We start from the raw sequence: 20078 nt of genomic DNA, 5'->3' as shown, positions 1-20078 counted from the left end.
CAAAAAAAAAAAAAAAAAATTACTTTTATAGCAGCAAACTATAACTAGCTCTACGTGCCACAGAGGTACATTACCTGTTTATACTCAGCAATGATAGCTGTAGTCTTCTTTATTTCATATTCTGCCTTCTCTAGCTGTTTTCTGAAGACTTCTTTTAGCTAGAAAGAACAGAATGAGAAATATCAGGATTCAGCCAAAATCTTAATAAATTTTCATAAACATCTATATTCAAGTCTGTCTGATTCATAGTAACAATGGTAACAATGTTAACTATGTAAATTATCTTCAAGCTGCATCTTAATAATCTGAAAAAGTCAATCATCTCCAGAGATGCAGAAACCTTACTTTCTTTTCTGTAAAATATGAGACATATGAGCAACACCATTATAAAATTGCTTATGCTACTTCTAAACATATTGCCAAATAAGTGTCCATTCTGAAGCTATCTTTATCCTTATAAGAGTCTAAAACAAAACATCAAGGCAATACTGCATGCTAAATTTGTTACTCTTGACGTTATAAATTACTGAAAAAAATCATTGTAGGCCTCCTTATTTAGAGTCTACCTTTACTGCCGTTACCTCTCTGGAGACAGAAACAAGAGGCTTTGGGGACTAGAGTTAGAAAAGACAGAAGAAGATAAGAGCTTTTAAGAAGGACAGGAGATTCGGGGACTAAAGAAACTGACTTTAGAAGGAGCTAAAGTGACACATAATGAAAGGTACTTGTTACAGTCACTGAAATGTTAAATTATGAATGTTATAGTTATAACCACAGTTATTTTTGTGGCCCAGAAGCTCTAGAATTCTAGGCATAGAGGAAAATGAAGGTGATGGAAAAGCTCAGGTGCTACCAGATACAAAGGAAATAATTAAATTCTGCAAGTTGTTGAACAAACAACTAATGAAACAAACAAAAAACAACTCTGCTTAAACTTTAAGTGCATAAATCAGAATAAAGAGATGCACTCTGCAGTACAGCATCGCAAATTATTTATGGCGTATACTCTCTAATTGCTAGTTCATAAATTATTGCAATTTATGACTGCACTCCTCATTAGACTTCTGAATTTCTTCATATCTGTTAGATTCTAAAATTCTAAAAGCAATTGGTAAGTTACACTGATCTAAACTCCGTTGTTTATATTGATCTTTATTCTCTATCTGACCCAATTTAAGGACATAAACAATAACCTTCTTGCCTCCCACAATAAGGCCCCATTGATGTTAGGAGAGACTTGGCTGGCTGAGAGTCTCTGAGCAAGGGTCACTAAATTTATCTAAGCCATAGTTTCCTCCTCTGAAAAGGAGAATAATCCCTATTTTACAAGGGTACCATAATGATTAAAACAGTTACACACACACAGACAGACACACACACATACAGACACACACATGGAGGGGAGGGAGTGTGCAAAGCATCTTGCATTGCTCTTGCCACATACTAGGTGAGTATTCAAATGTCACATTCCTTCCCATTTTAGGTATCAATTGCCTACAGGCTAGTATATGTCTATGGAACCATGGAGCAGGTAGAACCTGGGTTAAGTTCATTTGCCAAGAGCTTTACTCCTCATCTAGAGTAGCTTAAGTGGTCCAAAGATGGCAGGAAGTAAAGAAAAAACAAAACCCATTAAAGAATCTAAATAATCTAAAACTGGGTAATCAGCCCCTGAAAATTTTTGAGTAGGTAAAAAATATGTATCTTGGACCGTTGTAAATGCCAAAGACTCACTAAATCAGATTCCAAGGAAAAAGAAACCATGGAACACTTTTTATAAAGTCTGGAAGGTGCTAAATGACACATTCCTCCACATGTAACTTTAGTGGAACTTTTTTTCTGGTTGCTTGGATGTAGATCTTTGAAATGTTTTATGCTGTGCTTTAAATTTAGTATTACTGATGTCTCAGAATGAAACTCATTAAAATAAGCTAATCACGATTTGAGATGCTTCCTTACTTTATAAGTTAGCTACATTAGTAAAATTGAAACACACTCTTGGCAGAAGACTTCAATTGTTTGTGATGAAACTGACTCATAATCTAATCTGTGTCAGGTCCCTGGCTGGGACTGACAGGGGTAGAAAACATTGATGAAGCGGCATGTTCTTCCTTGGGGAAGCGGAAAGCTCCAGTTCCTTGGGCCGATAGGCCTCTCTGCCCCTGTGCTACACTGCTTTGCACTGGTGGCATTTTCTGGCTAATTAGCCTTACAGCTCCCATGAAGAGTGTAGGGTGCTAACTTCAAGGCTGCTTCTCAAAACGTTTCTTTATATTCCCCCAGGAAATAGGTTTGAAAGCTTTGCCAGGAATACTGATGCTCCTTAAGGTGTGAATCAGGAAAATGAAGTGTGACTGATCGAGGCAGGGGCTGTGTGGCAACTCCCAGCAGAGGTCTCTGTAGGCTTTCGGTTTAACAATGCTCATAAACTACTTCAGAGAAGTCTTTGTCTTGGAGATACAACACAAAATTTGCAGATTTGTCAAAGCTCTTGGATCATAATTCCACGTTACTAAACTTAGAGAAAACTCAACACTCTTGCTAAATATCTCAGTAAAGGCAAATTCCTAAAAGCTGTTCAAGGGTGGAAATACTGCCTCCTCTTTTAACACCTTTCAAAAAAAAAAAGATGTCAGAAATGTTGAACAAAAATGTTGAGTAAGTACACTCAATTACTTACATTACTGCTTTAACATCACCTTTGATTTAGAAGAAATTTAATTTTCCTGATTTTTTTATAGTATTAATCAATTCCCTACCAACATACCTTTACAAAGAAAAGCCTACATATTCCTTTTACCTGGGCAGTCTCTTCCTCTTGCTTCCTCTTTTCCTCTTCAGTCTCCACCAGCCTCTGTTTGGTCAAGAGGAGTTCCTTATTCAACACATCTGCCTTGTCTTCTGCCTGCAAATCATGGTACATCACAGTCATACATAGGGCAAAGAAAGTTGTGGAAATTTTCTCCAAACCCAATCTTCAGTTGCTGTTCCAAAATTATTGCAAGTCATTCTTTTCCCTCCTAGCTCAACCAAGGGATGACTGCTTTCACTGAATACCAACTATGTGCCAACTAGTTGGGGCACATTATTTCTAATCCACACACCAACAATAATTTTACAGATAATGACAGTGAGGTTTGGAAAGATCCAACAAACTGTCTGGGGTCACACATTTAATAGAGTCATGATCTGAATTCAGATTTGAATAACATCAAAGTCCATCCTCTTTCTAAATGCTTCTTACAGCGTTTTAGATGTTACAACAGCACTCACTCTGTGCAGATGGATCTGATGAAGGGGTAGAGCCTCACACAGAAACCTTCAACTGGTGGAGAATAAGGGTTGACTCAGAGAGGAGGAACAGACAGGCTGGTCTGAGGACAACAATTAGGTGATAAATTCAAGGACTAGTTGAGGTAAACCTGCCCACATGGCCACTCACACAGGGCAGTGAGTCTAGTAGGGAGAACTTAAGACCAAAAATCCATAATAGAGAGAGCCATGAAGAAAATGGAAATATGGACCAGGAATCCAGGAAGAAAAGATCGTATTTCTAGAATGATGATGTCTATTTAACATGCTGGGCTCTCACCTTTTAGGCCACGACTTCAAGTTCACATGGCAATGAAGCATGCCCTCAGTCCTGGCTCACTCACACCCATCTAAGTTAGCTCCCCTATCTAAATCTCTCATATTTCCCTTGATAGGACTGTAATGACAACTTACGCATGGGATTTATTTGTCTTGCTCACTAGGCGTTAAGCTCCAGGAGGCAAGAACCGTATCTCTTTTGCTCATCACTCTATCCCAAGCACCAAGCCCAATGCCAAGTACAGAATAGGTGCTCCCTAAGTACTTGTTGAATGAAGAGGTGTGGCTAAATCATTGCAGATGTAGACTGCATGTGGTGGAGATGGCAGAAGCACAGGATGAGTTCAGCAGAGAGAACCCAGACACAGAGGAGAGGCAATTATGTGAAGAAGCTATCCCTGGCTGACAGCAGCAAAATGTTATCCAAGTAATGGTGAAAACTGGCTGGGTGGCCTTCTGTCTGTCTTCTGCCATATCTCCCATATGTCCAGATGGGCCAGGCCAGCCCAGTCTGCTGAGGACTGGCCAAGCGGCCTTCTGTCTGTTTTCTGCCATATCTCCTACACGTCCAGATGGCCAGGCCAGCACAGTCTGCTGGTGACTGTAGAGAAACTGCATTCCAGCTGCTTTGCTTGCCCTGTCTTCTGGCTCCTGATGGCTCATAGCCCAGTGGTTAGAGCTCTGTTTGCAGATAATTTGAAACCGTTGGGTAGTTAAGGCGAAAAAGTCCCTTAAAAGTCTTTAAGACACTAAAAATTGCTCTGATGCATTAGATTTTAGGGGGGAAAATCTAACAGCAAATTAACATACTAAAATGAGAGGTAGACCTCGAGAATGCAATAAGAACACTGCAAGTTAAGTTTTCAGTTAAGCTGTAAGACACTTGATGTACATCATGGAAGTATCTGGCATAAAGTATGGCATTTTAAAAGAGAACAAAAAGAGAAAAATAAATAAATAAACCATGGAAGCACAAAACTTCCATTTTAGAGCCCCAAGCCAGATGACTGACTGAGGTTACTCACAAAGCAGGGAGACCCTCCCCAAAGTCTCTGACAGATGGGCACAGAGTGGCACTTTAAGAGCAGCTGTACTGCTCATTTCAGTGTTCTTAAAAACTGAACCAACTCTCTCCCTGTAACTGCAGCCCACTGGTTCAGGTTCTACCCCAGAATGTTTGAGCCCTGCTAATAAAGAAGACTACAACTAAGCCTTCCTCTTAACAGGACGCACAGCAATTTCTACTTTGTGAAGAGACTGAGCCTTTCATAATGTTCATCATGATACTAAAACAAATGCTTTTTTTTTTTTTTTTTTTCCAGTTTGGTCTCTTGGAGAGCCATCTAAAATTTTAACATTTTGCAAAAATGTTATAAAGTAAACGCTGGCCAGGCGCGGTGGCTCACGCCTATAATCCAGCACTGTGGGAGGCCGAGACGGGTGGGTCACCTGAAGCCAGGAGTTCGGGATCAGCCTGGCCAACATGGTGAAACCCCGTCTCTATTAAAAATACAAAAATCAGCCAGGCATGGTTGTGGGCACCTGTAATTCCAGCTACTTGGGAGACAGAGGCAGGATAATTGCCTGAAACCAGGAGGTGGAGGTTGCAGTGAGCCAAGATCGTGCTTATTGCACTCCAGCCTGGGCTACAGAGGTAGACTCTGTCTCAAAAAAAAAAAAAAAAAAGAAAAAAAAAGAAAGAAAGAAGGAGATAGAAAAGGGGGAAAAGCACTTCCCTGAGGAATTTTTTTCAAAAACACCTAAATGTTTATGCTAAGAAGACTTATTATTTTCATTTGCACATTTTCTGCCAAACAGTCTTCATTAGGTCAAGATTAAGGCAACTTCACTTATTTCTACTGTTACCACATACAATATCTAGAGCAAAAGGCAAATAAACCCCAATGAGGAGGAAACTGCAATAGAGACTCGGTTTTACCGGGTTCCCCAGGCTGGTCTCGAACTCCTAAGCTCAGGCAATTCACCTACCTCGGCTTCCCAAAGTGCTGGGATTACAGGCATGAGCCACCGCGCCCGACAGCCTTCACCATAATTTGACAAGATTGAGAGAGACATTGTCATTATCAAGTCTAAACACTTACCAACATCTTATAATGTCTCATTGATATTGAAAGTTCTAATTGCAATCAAGGCTTCTGCTACACATATATGAGAGAAACAAGCATTGCAATGTGTGATTTAATAATGAATCAACCAATAACCTCAGCAAAGACTCAGCCCTAATATCAGGTCCTATAGGGAAGAGTCCAGTTTTCCAGGAAGCTTAATCGACAGTTTCTCCTATTATGTTGAACAGAAAAGTAGGAGCAATTGTTCTGTTCATCAAATTATGGCCAGATCTGAAATAACCTGAGTATCCCTCTAACAGTGGTCTTTTGAATCTTTGTACAGTCAACTACTATACCTCACATAAGTAGGAATTAGCTTTAATGTTAATGAATGAAATGCTAAACACATGGATACTCAAATTCTACCTTTGAGCCCAAATGATAAAGCCTTTCAAATTCTACCTTTGAGCCCAAATTATAAAGTCTTTACCAAAATTTTTTTTTTTTTTGAGACGGAGTCTCACTCTGTCGCCGGGGCTGGAGTGCAGTGGCCGGATCTCAGCTCACTGCAAGCTCCGCCTCCCGGGTTTACGCCATTCTCCTGCCTCAGCCTCCTGAGTAGCTGGGACTACAGGCGCCCGCCACCTTGCCCGGCTAGTTTTTTGTATTTTTTAGTAGAGACGGGGTTTCACAGTGTTAGCCAGGATGGTCTCGATCTCCTGACCTCGTGATCCGCCCGTCTCGGCCTCCCAAAGTGCTGGGATTACAGGCTTGAGCCACCGCGCCCGGCCTAATTTTTTTTTTTTTTTTTTGAGACACAGTCTCCGTCTGTCACCCAGGCTGGAGTGCAATGGTGTGATCTCAGCTCACTACAACCTCCACTTCCCAGGTTCAAGAGATTCTCCTGTCTCAGCCTCCCCAGTAGCTGGGATTACGGGTGTGTGCCGCCATGCCTGGCTAATTTCTTGTATTATTTTTTTGAGATAGAGTCTCGCTCTGTCGCCCAGGCTGGAGTGCAGTGGCGTGATCTCAGCTCACTGCAAGCTCTGCCTCCCGGGTTCAGGCCATTCTCCTGTCTCAGCCTCCCGAGTAGCTGCGACTACAGATGCCTGTCACCATGCCCAGCTAATTTTTTGTATTTTTAGTAGAGACGGGGTTTCACCGTGTTAGCCAGGATGGTCTCGATCTCCTGACCTCGTGATACACCCACCTTGGCCTCCTAAAAAGTGCTGGGATTACAGGTGTGAGCCACCGCGCCTGGCAATTTTTTGTATTTTTAATAGAGACTCGGTTTCACTGTGTTCCCCAGGCTGGTGTCAAACTCCTAAGCTCAGGCAATTTCACCTACCTCGGCTTCCCAAAGGGCTGGGATTACAGGCATGAGCCACCGCGCCCGACAGCCTTCACCATAATTTGACAAGATTGAGAGAAACCTTGTCATTATCAACTCTAAACACTTACCAACATCTTATAATGTCTCACTGATATTGAAAGTTCTAATTGCAATCAAGGCTTCTGCTACACATATATGAGAGAAACGAGCATTGCAATGTGTGATTTAATCATGAATCAACAATAACCTCAGCAAAGACTCAGCCCTAATATCAGAAATGAGGATCTTTGAGAAATGATTTCTGAAAGAACTAACCAGGCCAGTCGTTCAACTTAAAACAAAACAAAATAATTTTCCATTTAGTCCATGTAGCTTCTGGTCTAAGAAAACTTGCTATGGTGAGAGGGAACCTAGACCCCTGGTCCTCAGCAGGACAGTACTAATCATGTCTCTTCTCTTTTGTTCCTTGCAAATAGGGAAGGACAGGAAAGGCTTGAAAGCAGATAGCAAACAGAAACTGAAATGGAGATGTTGTACGTTTTTTCACTTCTAATCACTGAGAAATCTTTCTTTAAGGAATCTGAAAGAGGGCAAGTTCTCAGAGAGGAAGGCTCTGTCAGAGGCAAAAGCTGAAGAGCCTTTGGTGTCCAGGAAGCCCAAAATCAGCACTCAAATGGTCAGAGTAAGGAATGATTTATTTTTGCAAAGTAGCTAATTTCCTAATTTGTGTTTGTTTGCTTACATATTGTCTTAAATACAATCTGCTTTCATATTTGTTTAAAGTTTGCCAGTGTTTTGCTATTTTAATTAAAAGATCTGATTTTCACAAACTGGGAATGGGAAAGTACTGGGCAAACTGGGTGAAGGCCTGCAAAGCCACTCTCAGGCTAGGGCCTTTCCTAGAAGACTGGTGGGACAGGTCACTTCAACTGTAGGGATAGCTTTTTGGTAGGCAAATAAACCCCAATAAGGAGGAAACTGCAAAATCAGAAGTTAGGAGGAAATATGCATGAAATAGCAGTTTTTATTCTTTCATCTAGATTCTTTCATTTAGATAAAAAGCTCCAAAAGGGAGGGCCCAGGTCATATTTACTTTTCTTAAAAGAGAGGGAGAGTCAAGGAGGGAAGAGGGGAGAGGAAGAATGAAGGTCTGATGGAACCTTTTCTTCAGGGGCTGTTCTAGCACTCACAGATGAGCTACCCCGGTACTCAATAACCAATTACTTCAGGAATACCTAATAATGGCAGTCACTCCAGACTGACTCACATAAAGGATTTTCTTGGTGAAGAAATGATTTTTAAGATAATTTTTTTGATTAAAGTTATATATATTATTTAGTAGTATATTCATATATAATATGCATATTATAATGTTCATTATTTTTCTGATTTTTAAAAGTTCTAATCCTCATTTTTACTTAACCTATGTTGGTTAAGTAATTTAAGGCCTTTGTATAAATTTTAAATGGGAAAAAAACGATAAAGATGAATATAAAAATCAGATTTAATCTTATCACCCAGAGATACCTGGCAGTAACATTTTGATGTACTTCCTTATGGGCTTCTTCCCTATCTAGGTATACTATGGTCCCCTTCCCAATAGGATGACCCAGTGCCAGCCAGTAATCCTTGAAATTTAGATGCAAACATTATAAATGTTTATTGTTTACAGAAAAAAAGTATTTTTAAAAAACTACTTTATCATTATTTTCCCATTAAAAAAAAATTATTCCAGAAAGACATTTTACAGTCAAACTGTCATTCTCCCCTACTAGTGAACATAGATATTATAATATTTCTTTTTCATTCTTATAAGTAACACTGCAGTAAACAACCTTGTATATACATTTTTTTACCAAATCTTTTTTTTTTACCTTTACAAGTCAGAGGATCTCTAGTTTCCTCATCTATATAGTTTTCTCATTTATGAAATGGAAGATTAAAATAATAACTGCTTCCTGGAGTCATTAGGGAGATTAAATGAGATGATGTTTATACATTGCTTTATTTAGTGCTTGGCACATAGTGGGTACATAGTAAAATTTAATTTTATTATTGCTTAAACCTTTTAAAGTCTTAACACATATTACCAACTACATTTCCCAAACAACTTTGAAATTCTCCTTAGCTCATTTCACTGCATCCTCACTGAATCCAACTGTTTAAAAATTGTTTCATTTAGTCAGCCATTATAAGAAAATCATTAATGGATAAAAGATTCAAAATGGCAGAATCAAGCCCATTTGGAAAGTTAACATAGAACCAAGACTTTCATTATAGCACTGACTTATCTCAACAGTCTCGAATACAAAAATACGACCGCTGAGGTAAGGCTGAGTTTACCCTGACTGAATGGAAATCCTGCTACCTTCTTTGGTTCTGACTCTCCTAGTCACATATTTCTTATATCACTTCTCACAGCTTCCAAATGGGCGGGCTAAAGGAGGTTTGTAGTTAACAGCGCCACAACTTTTTAAAAAAAACATTCTCTGGGCTGCTTTTTCTACCTTCCATATCGTGTCTCAAGCAACACAGTTCTTGTTTTTGTTTTCGAACTCCTTTAATGCCAGTTCTCTCAGTGTCCTCCTCTCCCAGATACAGCACTGTTTTCCTGAACATGGGTCTTACCTCCAACTTTACTATGGTTAGAACTTTTGAGCCACAAAATTGGCTATCTATATGGGAAAAAAGGAATTGTGGCAGGGGCCATTTTCAGCTGTCCTTTAATTTTAAACATTTAAGCAGATTTATGTTATGAATGAATTTGTATTTTTTAATATTGTCAATGCAAACTTACACCACAGGTAATGACTCTTTCACAGACTCAACAGTCTGAGAGTCAGTTTTTCTGACCCTCCACTATCTGTTGGGAATATTTACTTTGCAGAAGTCAGAAAATAGAGTGGTAATTTTAAATCTGCACAAGACTACTTCCATATTGCCAATTATTTCTGAAAATGCTAGCAAGAAAAAACAGGAAGTCCTAAGACTGTCAGCTTAGTTGGAAAGAACAAGGGAATGCTAAATAGTTTAAGGTCTTCCTAGCAACAGCTAACATTTAATGAACACATACTATTGAAGTGCTTTACTTATTTGTTATATCATCTCTATGAGATAGATACCTTTTTATATCTATAGACAGCTTAAGAACTGCCCGGGGTCATATGGTTCACAAGTGGTGGTGCCAGCCTTCACAACAGGGCAGTCTGGCTCTCAGCCACTCAGATGCCTATCAATTTAACAATCCAACTCTTAATGTAGGTACTTCATGTAAAAGTTCACATTTATTCTGGAGAAGAATTCTTACTGGAACAAAGAGTAAGGTGCCTACTGTTAGAGTGGCATTAGTACAGGTATATTCTTGGTGACTGATGTTCTCAGATAATTATGCTGACAGCCATTGGTTCAGGAAAGGTATCAACAAAGACATAACAGAGTTTAGAGGTATAAAGTAAGTTATGTCACACACGCTATTTAGAAATGACCCAAACCTTTCTCAAAGGCTTGTGTTTTCCACTCTCTCCAATTAACACAAACTGTCCCTGCCACTCCTCCATTCATCAAGCACAAAGTCAAAAACAAAGCAAGCTTGTGAGGGCAGCGGTGAGGGCAAATTGGTCTTTGCCCTGAGGAAGTCATCACAGTCTCATTTCTAAAGTTTACCTGATCCAAGTCATTCCGTAGAGCAATTTTGCTTGTTACTAGTTCATGGGCGAGGTCATCATTCTCTTGTTCCAACCTCATGCTGGCCTCCTGTAATCTTCGGTTCTCCCTCTGCAGAAAAAGAACAACAGCCGGAGGTGGGCATTAGTGTCTGGACATACAGAAATGAATAGAACTAGTGAGGAAAAACAAGCAACAAAGTGAACTTTCAAAGGTGTAAAAAGGAGAAGGCGCAAGTGGCACAGGAAGGCAGGATTGCTGTATGGGAAACAACAGTGAGTTTAGCTAGCAATGCAGATGCGGTTCTCTACCCGGTGAAACTTGTCCCTTAAACTCTCAAGATGGAACTTCATTATAAAACATGTGCCACAAAGAGCAAACTTTCTGAACATACCCCCCCAATCCTGTGAGGTTTTTACATAGATCTAGAACACAGACACAAGCAATTCTTTATTTGAAACATGCACGGTAGTCTCACCCTTGACCTCAAGAGAAACCACAAGACACAGTAGGAATGAAACAGGGGAAAACCACTAGACATTTCTTCAAATTGTTTTTCTAAGACAGGGTTCATATTGAGTATATTTAAGAGCATTAAATCAAGAATCACGACACATGGGTTCATGACTTTGCTAACAGTCGACATTTTTATTCTTTGAGTAAGAATATATTTACTTTTCTGAACACCTACTTCTGGGTGACAGCAATAGTCATATCTAGTTTTGTTGTTTTTTTAAAAAAACTTCAGATTAAAACATTCCAGGTAAAATAAATTACTGAGGATTTCTGCCCCCCACCTTGAAAAATCTGAAACAAAGTTACATGATAAAAAAACAAAAACAAACAAACAAACGAAAGAAAAAGAAAAAAAAAACCAAGTCACTAATTCTTATGAAGTAAGGTCTTTCCTTAACTAAACACTGTGAACTTGGTATGTTCACAACTATTTTCAGAATAGTTATTTCATGTCTTCCATTCCAAAGTATCAAAATTACTTTCTTTGCTACTGTTAACAGTTATAGGAGATTCAAAAGACAGCTGACAGGAAAGACTTATGTCACGAGACCTTCCTGTTTTTCAGATTTACTCTCCTAACAGTGTTTTCTGCAAAGGTAGCAAAAACCTTTTTTTTTTTTTTTTGTCAAAAACCTTTGACAAAGCAGTGATACAAAACTAGAAGACAAATATATGTTTTGGAAGATAGTTTATCATAGCATACCAGGCAATGTGAAGTTAATTTTATCTTCTATATAACAACCTGGTGTTTGCTATATTGAAAGAGAAGACAATTTCTTTCTTTTTCCTGTTTTTTAAAAGAAGGGCTAAGAAACATTGCACCTTGATTAACCAGCCACCAGGGCCCATTTCTGTCTCTTTTTTTTTTTTTGGAAAAAAATTAGAAAAGTTGGAGAATGTTAAAACATTATTGAAAAACATATCAGCCGGGCACGGTGGCTCACGCCTGTAATCCCAGCACTTTGGGAGGCCGAGCGGGGCGGATCACGAGGTCAGGAGATGGAGAGCATCCTGGCTAACACCGTGAAACCCTGTCTCTACTAAAAATACGAAAAATTAGCTGGGTGTGGTGGCGGGGGCCTGTAGTCCCAGCTACTCGGGAGGCTGAGGCAGGAGAATGGCATGAACCCAGGAGGCGGAGCTTGCAGTGAGCCCAGCTCGCGCCACCGCACTCCAGCCTGGGGGAGAGAGCGAGACTCCGTCTCAGAAAAAAAAAAAAAAGAAAAAAGAAAAACGTATCTACCAAAAAAGATAAAAACAATCCCAAATCTCTTTCATACTTTAAATAAATTCACAATAGAATTCGACTCAGTGTTAAAATACTGGAGAAGGCTGGATGCAGTGGCTGGTGCCTGTAATCCCAACACTTTGGGAGCCTGAGACTGGAGGATTGCTCGAGCCCAGGAGTTCAAGACCAGCCTTGGCAACATGGCAATACCGCATCTCTACAAAAAAATTTTTTTTAATTAGCTGGGTACAGCCGGGTGCAATGGCTCATGCCTGTAATCCCAGCACTTTGGGTGGCTGAGGTGGGCGGACCACTTAAGGTCAGTTCAAGACCAGCCTTGCCAACACGGTGAAATCTCATCTCTACTAAAACAAAATAAAAAATTAGGCGGGTGTGGTGATACACACCTGTAATCCCAGCTACTCGGGAGGCTGAGGCAGGAGAATTGCTTGAACCTGAAAGACAGAGCTCGCAGTGAGCCAAAATTGCACCACTGCACTTCAGCCTGGACGACAGAGTGAGTGAGACTCCATCTAAAAAAAAAAAAAAAAAATTAGCTGGGTGGTGTGGTGTGCACACATGATCCCAGCTACTGGGGAGGCTGAGGTTGGAGGATCACTTGAACCCAGGAAGTCAAGGCTGCAGTGAACTGTGATCATGCCACTGCATTCTCACCTGGGTGACAGAGTGAGAACCTGTTTTAAAAAAAAAAAAAGAAAGAAAGAAATACACAATAACAGGAAATGCTTACACTGCCTTGTAGGGGGAAAAAAAAACCCAATAAATAACTGGAGAATCTCATTATAACAATATAAATAATAAATATTGACTGTAGGTAGTGAATTTTCTTTACTGTTGTCCTTTTCCTTTTAAAAATGTTTTCAAGTTTTCTACAATGAATATATATTTGTAATAGGATTTAAAAAATAGTTTTATTAAGGAAAAAAAAATTCAGAATTTTAATTCCATTGGAAGGGATAAGATGCCAAAATGAGAAAAAAAAATTTAAGTCCACTTCTGTTAGAAGGTCATATTCTACACAAAACCATATTGGATCCTCCTTTTTGACCAAGATATAATGTAACCCCTCAGAAGTGGTGCCTTGCTAGGAACTCTTCCCCAGATGTTCCTGAGAAGACTGTGTATGCTCTTGTAGAGGCAACTTGTACTCATCAGATTCTGTCTGTTCCCTCAATCTACAGAAGTTCCACCCTCCCACAGAAACTTAATAAATGTAGAGACTAAAAAACAGATTTCTAAAAAGCCAGAGCTTCTACAATGAAATCTTTCAATCTTTGCCTAAGTAACACAATTTCTAGCAGGGGCTGAAGAGTTAGCCTTTATTTCTGATATATCTATTACTCTTTTTCATGAAAAAAAAAAAACTTAAATACTTATAGGAAACTTAGATTAAAAAAAAGATTTGAGAAGCTTTTTCAATAAATTTCCTACTAGCCAGGAAAGAGTAACAATACCAGCACAATTTCAACATGACATATTTCACAATGCAGCTGCTTAGCGAGGGAAGAGATTTTTCTCATTTCTTGATAAATCTCTTCAAGAAACTAAGATAAGACTACTTCAATAGCTATTCCCGAGTTAAGTGTCCTATTGCTATTGAAATTGTACTTGTATAACCCCAAAGTACAAAAACCTCCCTCGACTATTATGTACATTACATCCATTTGGCACAAGTGAAAATGTTGTCACTACCAGTTTTTCAGGTTACAATTATATGCTTAGAATTGAGTTAAAGTAACCTCCAGGTAAAGTCATAGGATGTTCGTGGAAAAATACTTTGTTCAAGTATTTAGAAATCATGCCAGGTAGCTACTTCACTGTTGATTAGAGATAAATGTCTGATGGATTATCTGTTATATAAGAAAGAGGTGTGAGTTCAGCTGAAATTCTGACTAGTAACTTCTCATTACAGTGACTGTTGCAACTGAAACCCTTCCTTACAGACACACAGTTAAAGGGGCAAGGGCAAGGGTGGGAAAAGATTTGGGAGAAACTGAGAGTCTCGGTCCCTGCAAAGCAAAATAGCCTAGAGGGCACGCCTACTGGCTTTTGCTTTAGCAAGAAGCTTCAATTTAGTGTCTGCAAAGCAAGCAGCACAGTGGGAAGTGTCAGACTCCTGCTCTGCACTCACAGACAAGTGGGAAAGCAAGCTACAGGGCCAAAAATGCAGTATCATCCTCCAAAGTATGAACCCAGGGTGAGTGCTACTGAGCACTACAGTGAGACCCTGCTACTGAGATGGAGATTTTCTACAAAGAACTTGCCCACACTTACCTACTGAGGGCTAAACAGAGCTTATATTACTTGGCTGTCTTTTACAGTTCTTCTCAAGGAGCCAAAACTGTTTTCAATACTGACCCATTCCAGAAAAAGTTTGCCTGTATTCTAGAATGGAGAAGAGAGTTTGGTTTTGATGGTCTTGGGAAAGGTAGTAACCCTGCTTGGTTCATTTTGAAATGTTAACAAGGGTTGCCCATGGGAGACAGACTCAAAGTCAGCCCCAATAACCTTAGTCAGCCCAGAGAAATTCATATGCTCTAAGTTTGCACAAGCAGATGTGCTGACTGCTCAAAGCCTGTAAACAAAACAGGCAAACTGGTTCCCTCTTGCCTTTCAGAAAAGATTATAGGAGACACTGCTTACATAACTCTTAACACTCACATCACACTGTCTGAAACATATACTCCCCATCTCACACAACTGACACCACTTGAATAAAAAGCAGATAACAACTGTCCTCATAGTTTCACCCCTCATGGATACGAGATGTACAGCTGGGAAAGTTTGGTTAGTAACTTTTGGGAGGAGGATACTGCATTTTTCAAAGAGACAGACACCGATGTTACAGACATACATAGATTAAAAAAAGAAACTTACCTCCTCAAAAGTCATAGACCAACTACCGTTTTCAATCATAGGTACAAAGACAATTAAAAAAAAAAGAATATCCAATGAAATTGAACACCTACTAAAATATTTATGAAATGGCAATAACAAAAACAGACACTTCTTAATGCTCTTTTGCTTTTCCTTCGAGTGTCATATAACTCTAAGTTCTCTCTGTGACTGCAAACATTGAATGGAACAAAGTATACTTGAGGCAGCTAGTGGGCAAGTCTCAACTTAGGAAGACTCATATCCTCAAACTCCTCCCTCTCCACACTGCTGTTTACAGTTTGCATGAACGACTAAAATGCTGTACGTGGAACTATTAAGGAACTACGGTGTGAGGTGTTGATACTGTGTTGTTAAAGCTGGGTGGAAGGAACTTCCTTATATGACAAGGTCAGAAATCTTGCAAAACAGTTCATCTTCAGACAAAAGAATGAAATTGCTGGGCAGGGTAATGCAAAAAAAAAAAAAAAAAAGGATCCTGGATCTCACGTGTACCTGGGGGCTGAAGTCTGGGTGAAGCAGTTCAAGGGATTGTGAATGTCATTTATTCCAAGATGAGAAACCAGAGAAATGTGAACTTGTAATTAAAAGTAAAGAAACTAAGCTTTAAAGGAAAAAATGACGAGGAGGGAGGTGGCTTTATAAACCCTAGCTCAATATTTTGGGTGTTGTCTGCTGCTATGATGAATTCTTGGCACATGGTTTTAAAGCCTTTTAAGGGTCAGGAGAAAATGTTTTCCTAAAAGACTCAGTGCAAATTTATTAGCAACACCACACTCAACGCTCACATATTTTCTTTTGGATACCTCTTTTAAAAGAGTTGACAGCTATCATATTCAAGTTTTCAAATGCCTACAGATAAAATGTTTAAATATCTATGTTGTCCTTAAATGAAGATCTGAGAAAGAAAATATGGATATTTGAAGCTTTTTACTTTACTCATCACATCCAATTTTATCTTTGTAGTGGAAAATTTCAAAATTTTAAATGTCAAACTAAAAACAAAATCTTGTCAGTAATAAATGACAGCTGGCCAAACAGACTGCATTTCTTTTAGCACTTAAAAAACTATCTTAGATTATACTCTTGCATAGAGGTCAGCAAACTTCTAGTGTAAATTGCCAGACAGTAAATATATTAGACTTTGCAGGTCGCATGGTCTACGTTGAAATTTCTCAACTCTACCAGTGTCATACAAAACCAGCCATACATAATAAATAAATAGGTGTGGCTGTATTCCAATAAAACTTGGTTTACAAAAACTGGTAGTGAGCCAGATTTGGCCTATAAACCACAGTTTGCAGATCCCTGCTCTACTCTAGCACACAAATCAAATTTTCAAAAAGCAAATGCATTCTAGATGATATAGAAACATATTAGTGTCAGGTAATTTTCTCAGTAATACTTAAACGGAAAAGAAAACTTTCTAAAAATTAATGATTCTTGAAAACTCTGACGATCATCACTAAACATACTAGAAATTCTTAGTGTGCCGAATGCATATTCTTCCCCCAAGGGTTAAGTACAAGGAACTAAAAGACCAGCATTGTTAGAAATCGCCCACTCCTGATTAGCTATATTGCTTGAGAAGCCAAAAGGATTTAGTTTCGCATCTTCACCATCCTACAACAATGAACTCTCTGGGTTATCCAAGCTCAAAGAGAAAGTGGAAGCCTTCTGAAGTTTATCATTAAGTTATCATAGGCATATAGAAAACAACCTCATGTCTATTACTATTCCTTAAAAGCACATTATTTCATAACATAATATTTCCAAAAGCCAACACAGTCTCTGTGATGTGAAAAAATAATAAAATGTAAGTTTATTTGCTCTGGCAGAAAAACGTGTTTTTTTTTTTTTTTTCTGTTTGTTTTTTTTTAGATGGAGTCTTGCTCTGTCACCCAGGCTGGAGTGCAGTGGTGCGATCTCAGCCCACTGCAACCTCTGCCTCCCAGGTTCAAGAGATTATCCCGCCTCAGCCTACTGAATAGCTAAGACTACAGGTGTGTGCCACCACACCCAGCTAATTTTTGTATTTTAAGTAGAGAAAGGGTTTTTACCACGTTGGCCAGGTTGGTCTCGAACTCCTGACCTCAAGTGATCCACTCGCCTCAGCCTCCCAAACTGTTGGGATTACAGGTGTGAGCCAACGTGTCTAGCCAGAAAAATAATTTTCAAAGATGGATTCACTTATCTTGACTCCCCTGAGTAAGAAAGGGTCCAACACCAAAAAGGGCCCAACAGTTTTTAAAAAAATCTACTCCCTCATTTTTATAGGTTAGAAATGTATCCTAATTTAAACTTTTCTTCATTTGTCAAGTTTAAAAGAAATGTGGTAATTGCTCTAAATTACTACATTAGATATGTAAGGATGGCAAAAAAGTACAATTAAGCTTTATTTCAAATATTTCATTTGTATTATTTTTACTATGCATAATAGCTTACTTTGAAATTACATGTAGGACCAACTGCTCTACAAAAACTAGTATGTGCAAGAAAAAAACTGGAAACATAGAAGAATCATTTCCTTTGTTTAAATTACATTTTGATTTTAAAAATTACTATGTTTAATCTCAAGAACGAGGTTAAACATTCTAAATTTAATTGTACTGAACATGGATAAGACACTTCAATTAGAAATTATGTATTCATAATACTATCTGTGTCCCAAACCCACGACAGTGTAAGCATTCCAGATTCTTTTAGTATTTTCCCATCTAGAACAGGTAACCTTTATTATGCTTTGGGAGATTCACTGAATTTAATTAATTAGCTGTGTGTGTGTGTGTGTGTGTGTGTGTGTGTGTGTGTGTGTGTGTGTGTATTTATTTATTTATTTATTTTTGAGATGGAGTCTCGCTCTGTCGCCCAGGCTGGAGTGCAGTGGCGTGATCTCGGCTCAATGTAAGCTCCGCCTCTCGGGTTCGCACCATTCTCCTGCCTCAGCCTCCCAAGTAGCTGGGACTACAGGTGCCAGCCACCACACCCAGCTAATTTTTTTTTTTTTTTTTTTTTTTTAGTAGAAATGGGGTTTCACCGTGTTAGCCAGGATGGTCTCGATCTCCTGACCTCGTGATCTGCCTGCCTCCGCCTCCCAAAGTGCTGGGATTACAGGCATGAGCCACCGCGCCCGGCCTTTTTTTTTTTTTTTTTTTTTCCTTGAGACAGAGTCTGGCTCTGTTGCCCAGGCTGGAGTGCAGTGGCATGATCTTGGCTCACTGTAACTCCCCCTCCCAGGCTCAAGCGATTCTCATGCCTCAGCCTCTCGAGTAGCTGGGACTACTGGTGCTTGCCAGCACACTCAGCTAATTTTTGTATTTTTTAGTAGAAGCAGGGTTTCACTGTATTGGCCAGGCTGGTCTGGAACTCCTGACCTAAGTGATCCACCCACCTCAGCCTCCCAAAGTGCTGGCATTACAAGCGAGAGCCACCATGCCCAGTCAATTAGCTGTGTTTTTTAAGGCTTAGTTCACATTTGTGCAAATAGTTCTTTAATTAAACCAGAAAAGCATATCATTCTCCAAAGGTAGATGAAGGCTAAAGATCTCCAAAAAGTACCATCAACTGACACCATCACTAGAAAACTTTCCTCACAATAGAAACAATTCATCTCTTTAAGATAGAAAATATTTTAATTTCTGAAATTGGTAACTTTGCTTATTAAGGGCTTAGTTACTAGTTTCTAAAATACACTAAAAACAGCTACACATATTGATGAATGTGTGTTTTCTGGGGAACCTGTATAAAAATGAAAACATGCTTACTTCTACAGCCAAATCTTTATCCTAATTTCAGCTTACTAGAAATCAATCACTAAATTTACAAACCAAAATATTAGAGTAGACAAAGAATTTTACACAAATCTGGTCAGGTCCAAGTTAAGAAGGAAGATAAAAGAGATTTGAAATAAATATTCTACATTGTTCTTCCAAAAAAGTTTCCTTTCTGTCTCTTGGAATCTAGTCATGAAGAGAAACAGAAAGAATAAAGGCTATAAAGCAGTCATTATGGTGTTCACTGAGATTAAAATATAAACTGATGCCAAGCCCAGGTAGCACAGGCAGTGCATGTATATGTGTGTATGACCTACGTATATATGTTTATATCTGTGTGTATACATACAATGTACAACATATGTTCTATCTGGAAATTAATGGGCTTCACTAAAAACTAATGTACCACCCACTGTGTTGGCTTTTATTCTACAAATATGAACACATATAAGATCAACAGTCTCTAATTAGCTCTAATTTCAACAGGAAGCTCTCCCTCCTGCAAGGCTTCTAAACAGGTACCTCTGGTGTGACTTAGGGTTCATGAAAGGAAAAGGGTAGCCTAAATGACAATCCTCCTGGAACATTCTGCTTTTTTTTTTGGAGATGTAATTAACACATACTATAAAAGTCATGTTTTTAAAATGTGCAATGTAATGATTTTAGTATATTCACAAAGTTGTGCAATCATCACTACTTCCTAATTCCAGAAGATTTTCATGATATGTCAAGTTTTAAAATTTAAATTTATACTAACATTATTTCATTTCTTTCTTTGTGGTTGAGATTTAAGTGTTGAATAAAGGTGACTATAGCGATATAACCTGAGCATGAAGATATTTACATATGTCATAAAAATAGACATCAAACACATGTTTACATAGATATAGCAAGAAATATGACTGTTGAGAGCTACATCTACATTGTTGGATCTTTAATCCCACCTCCAGGTTCCCTGTGATAGCCCTTTTACATATGCCACCATGTCT

At 38.8% G+C, this 20078-nt stretch overlaps 1 protein-coding gene across 7 annotated transcripts in view; it reads right to left on the bottom strand.

Annotated features, from left to right (window-relative positions):
- The window catches only part of RABGAP1L (RAB GTPase activating protein 1 like), a 781286-nt gene that overhangs the window by 14054 nt on the left and 747154 nt on the right, over nt 1-20078 (bottom strand). For 5 of the 7 annotated variants that reach the window (XM_010367376.2, XM_010367379.2, XM_010367380.2 and 2 more), the window contains 3 exons: nt 10657-10767; nt 2801-2905; nt 75-158 (listed from right to left, as the gene is read on the bottom strand). In XM_010367376.2, the coding sequence (XP_010365678.1) occupies nt 75-158; nt 2801-2905; nt 10657-10767 (300 nt within the window). Of the gene's footprint in view, nt 1-74; nt 159-2800; nt 2906-10656; nt 10768-10967; nt 11492-15298; nt 16166-20078 lie in introns of those variants that run through there. The other 2 variants (XM_030935778.1, XM_030935776.1) reach the window with 2 other exon arrangements.

The sequence above is a fragment of the Rhinopithecus roxellana genome, chromosome 8 (genome assembly GCF_007565055.1).
Source record: "Rhinopithecus roxellana isolate Shanxi Qingling chromosome 8, ASM756505v1, whole genome shotgun sequence".
NCBI classification, from domain to species: Eukaryota; Metazoa; Chordata; class Mammalia; order Primates; family Cercopithecidae; genus Rhinopithecus; species Rhinopithecus roxellana.
This window is presented reverse-complemented; position numbering and strand designations above follow the sequence as displayed.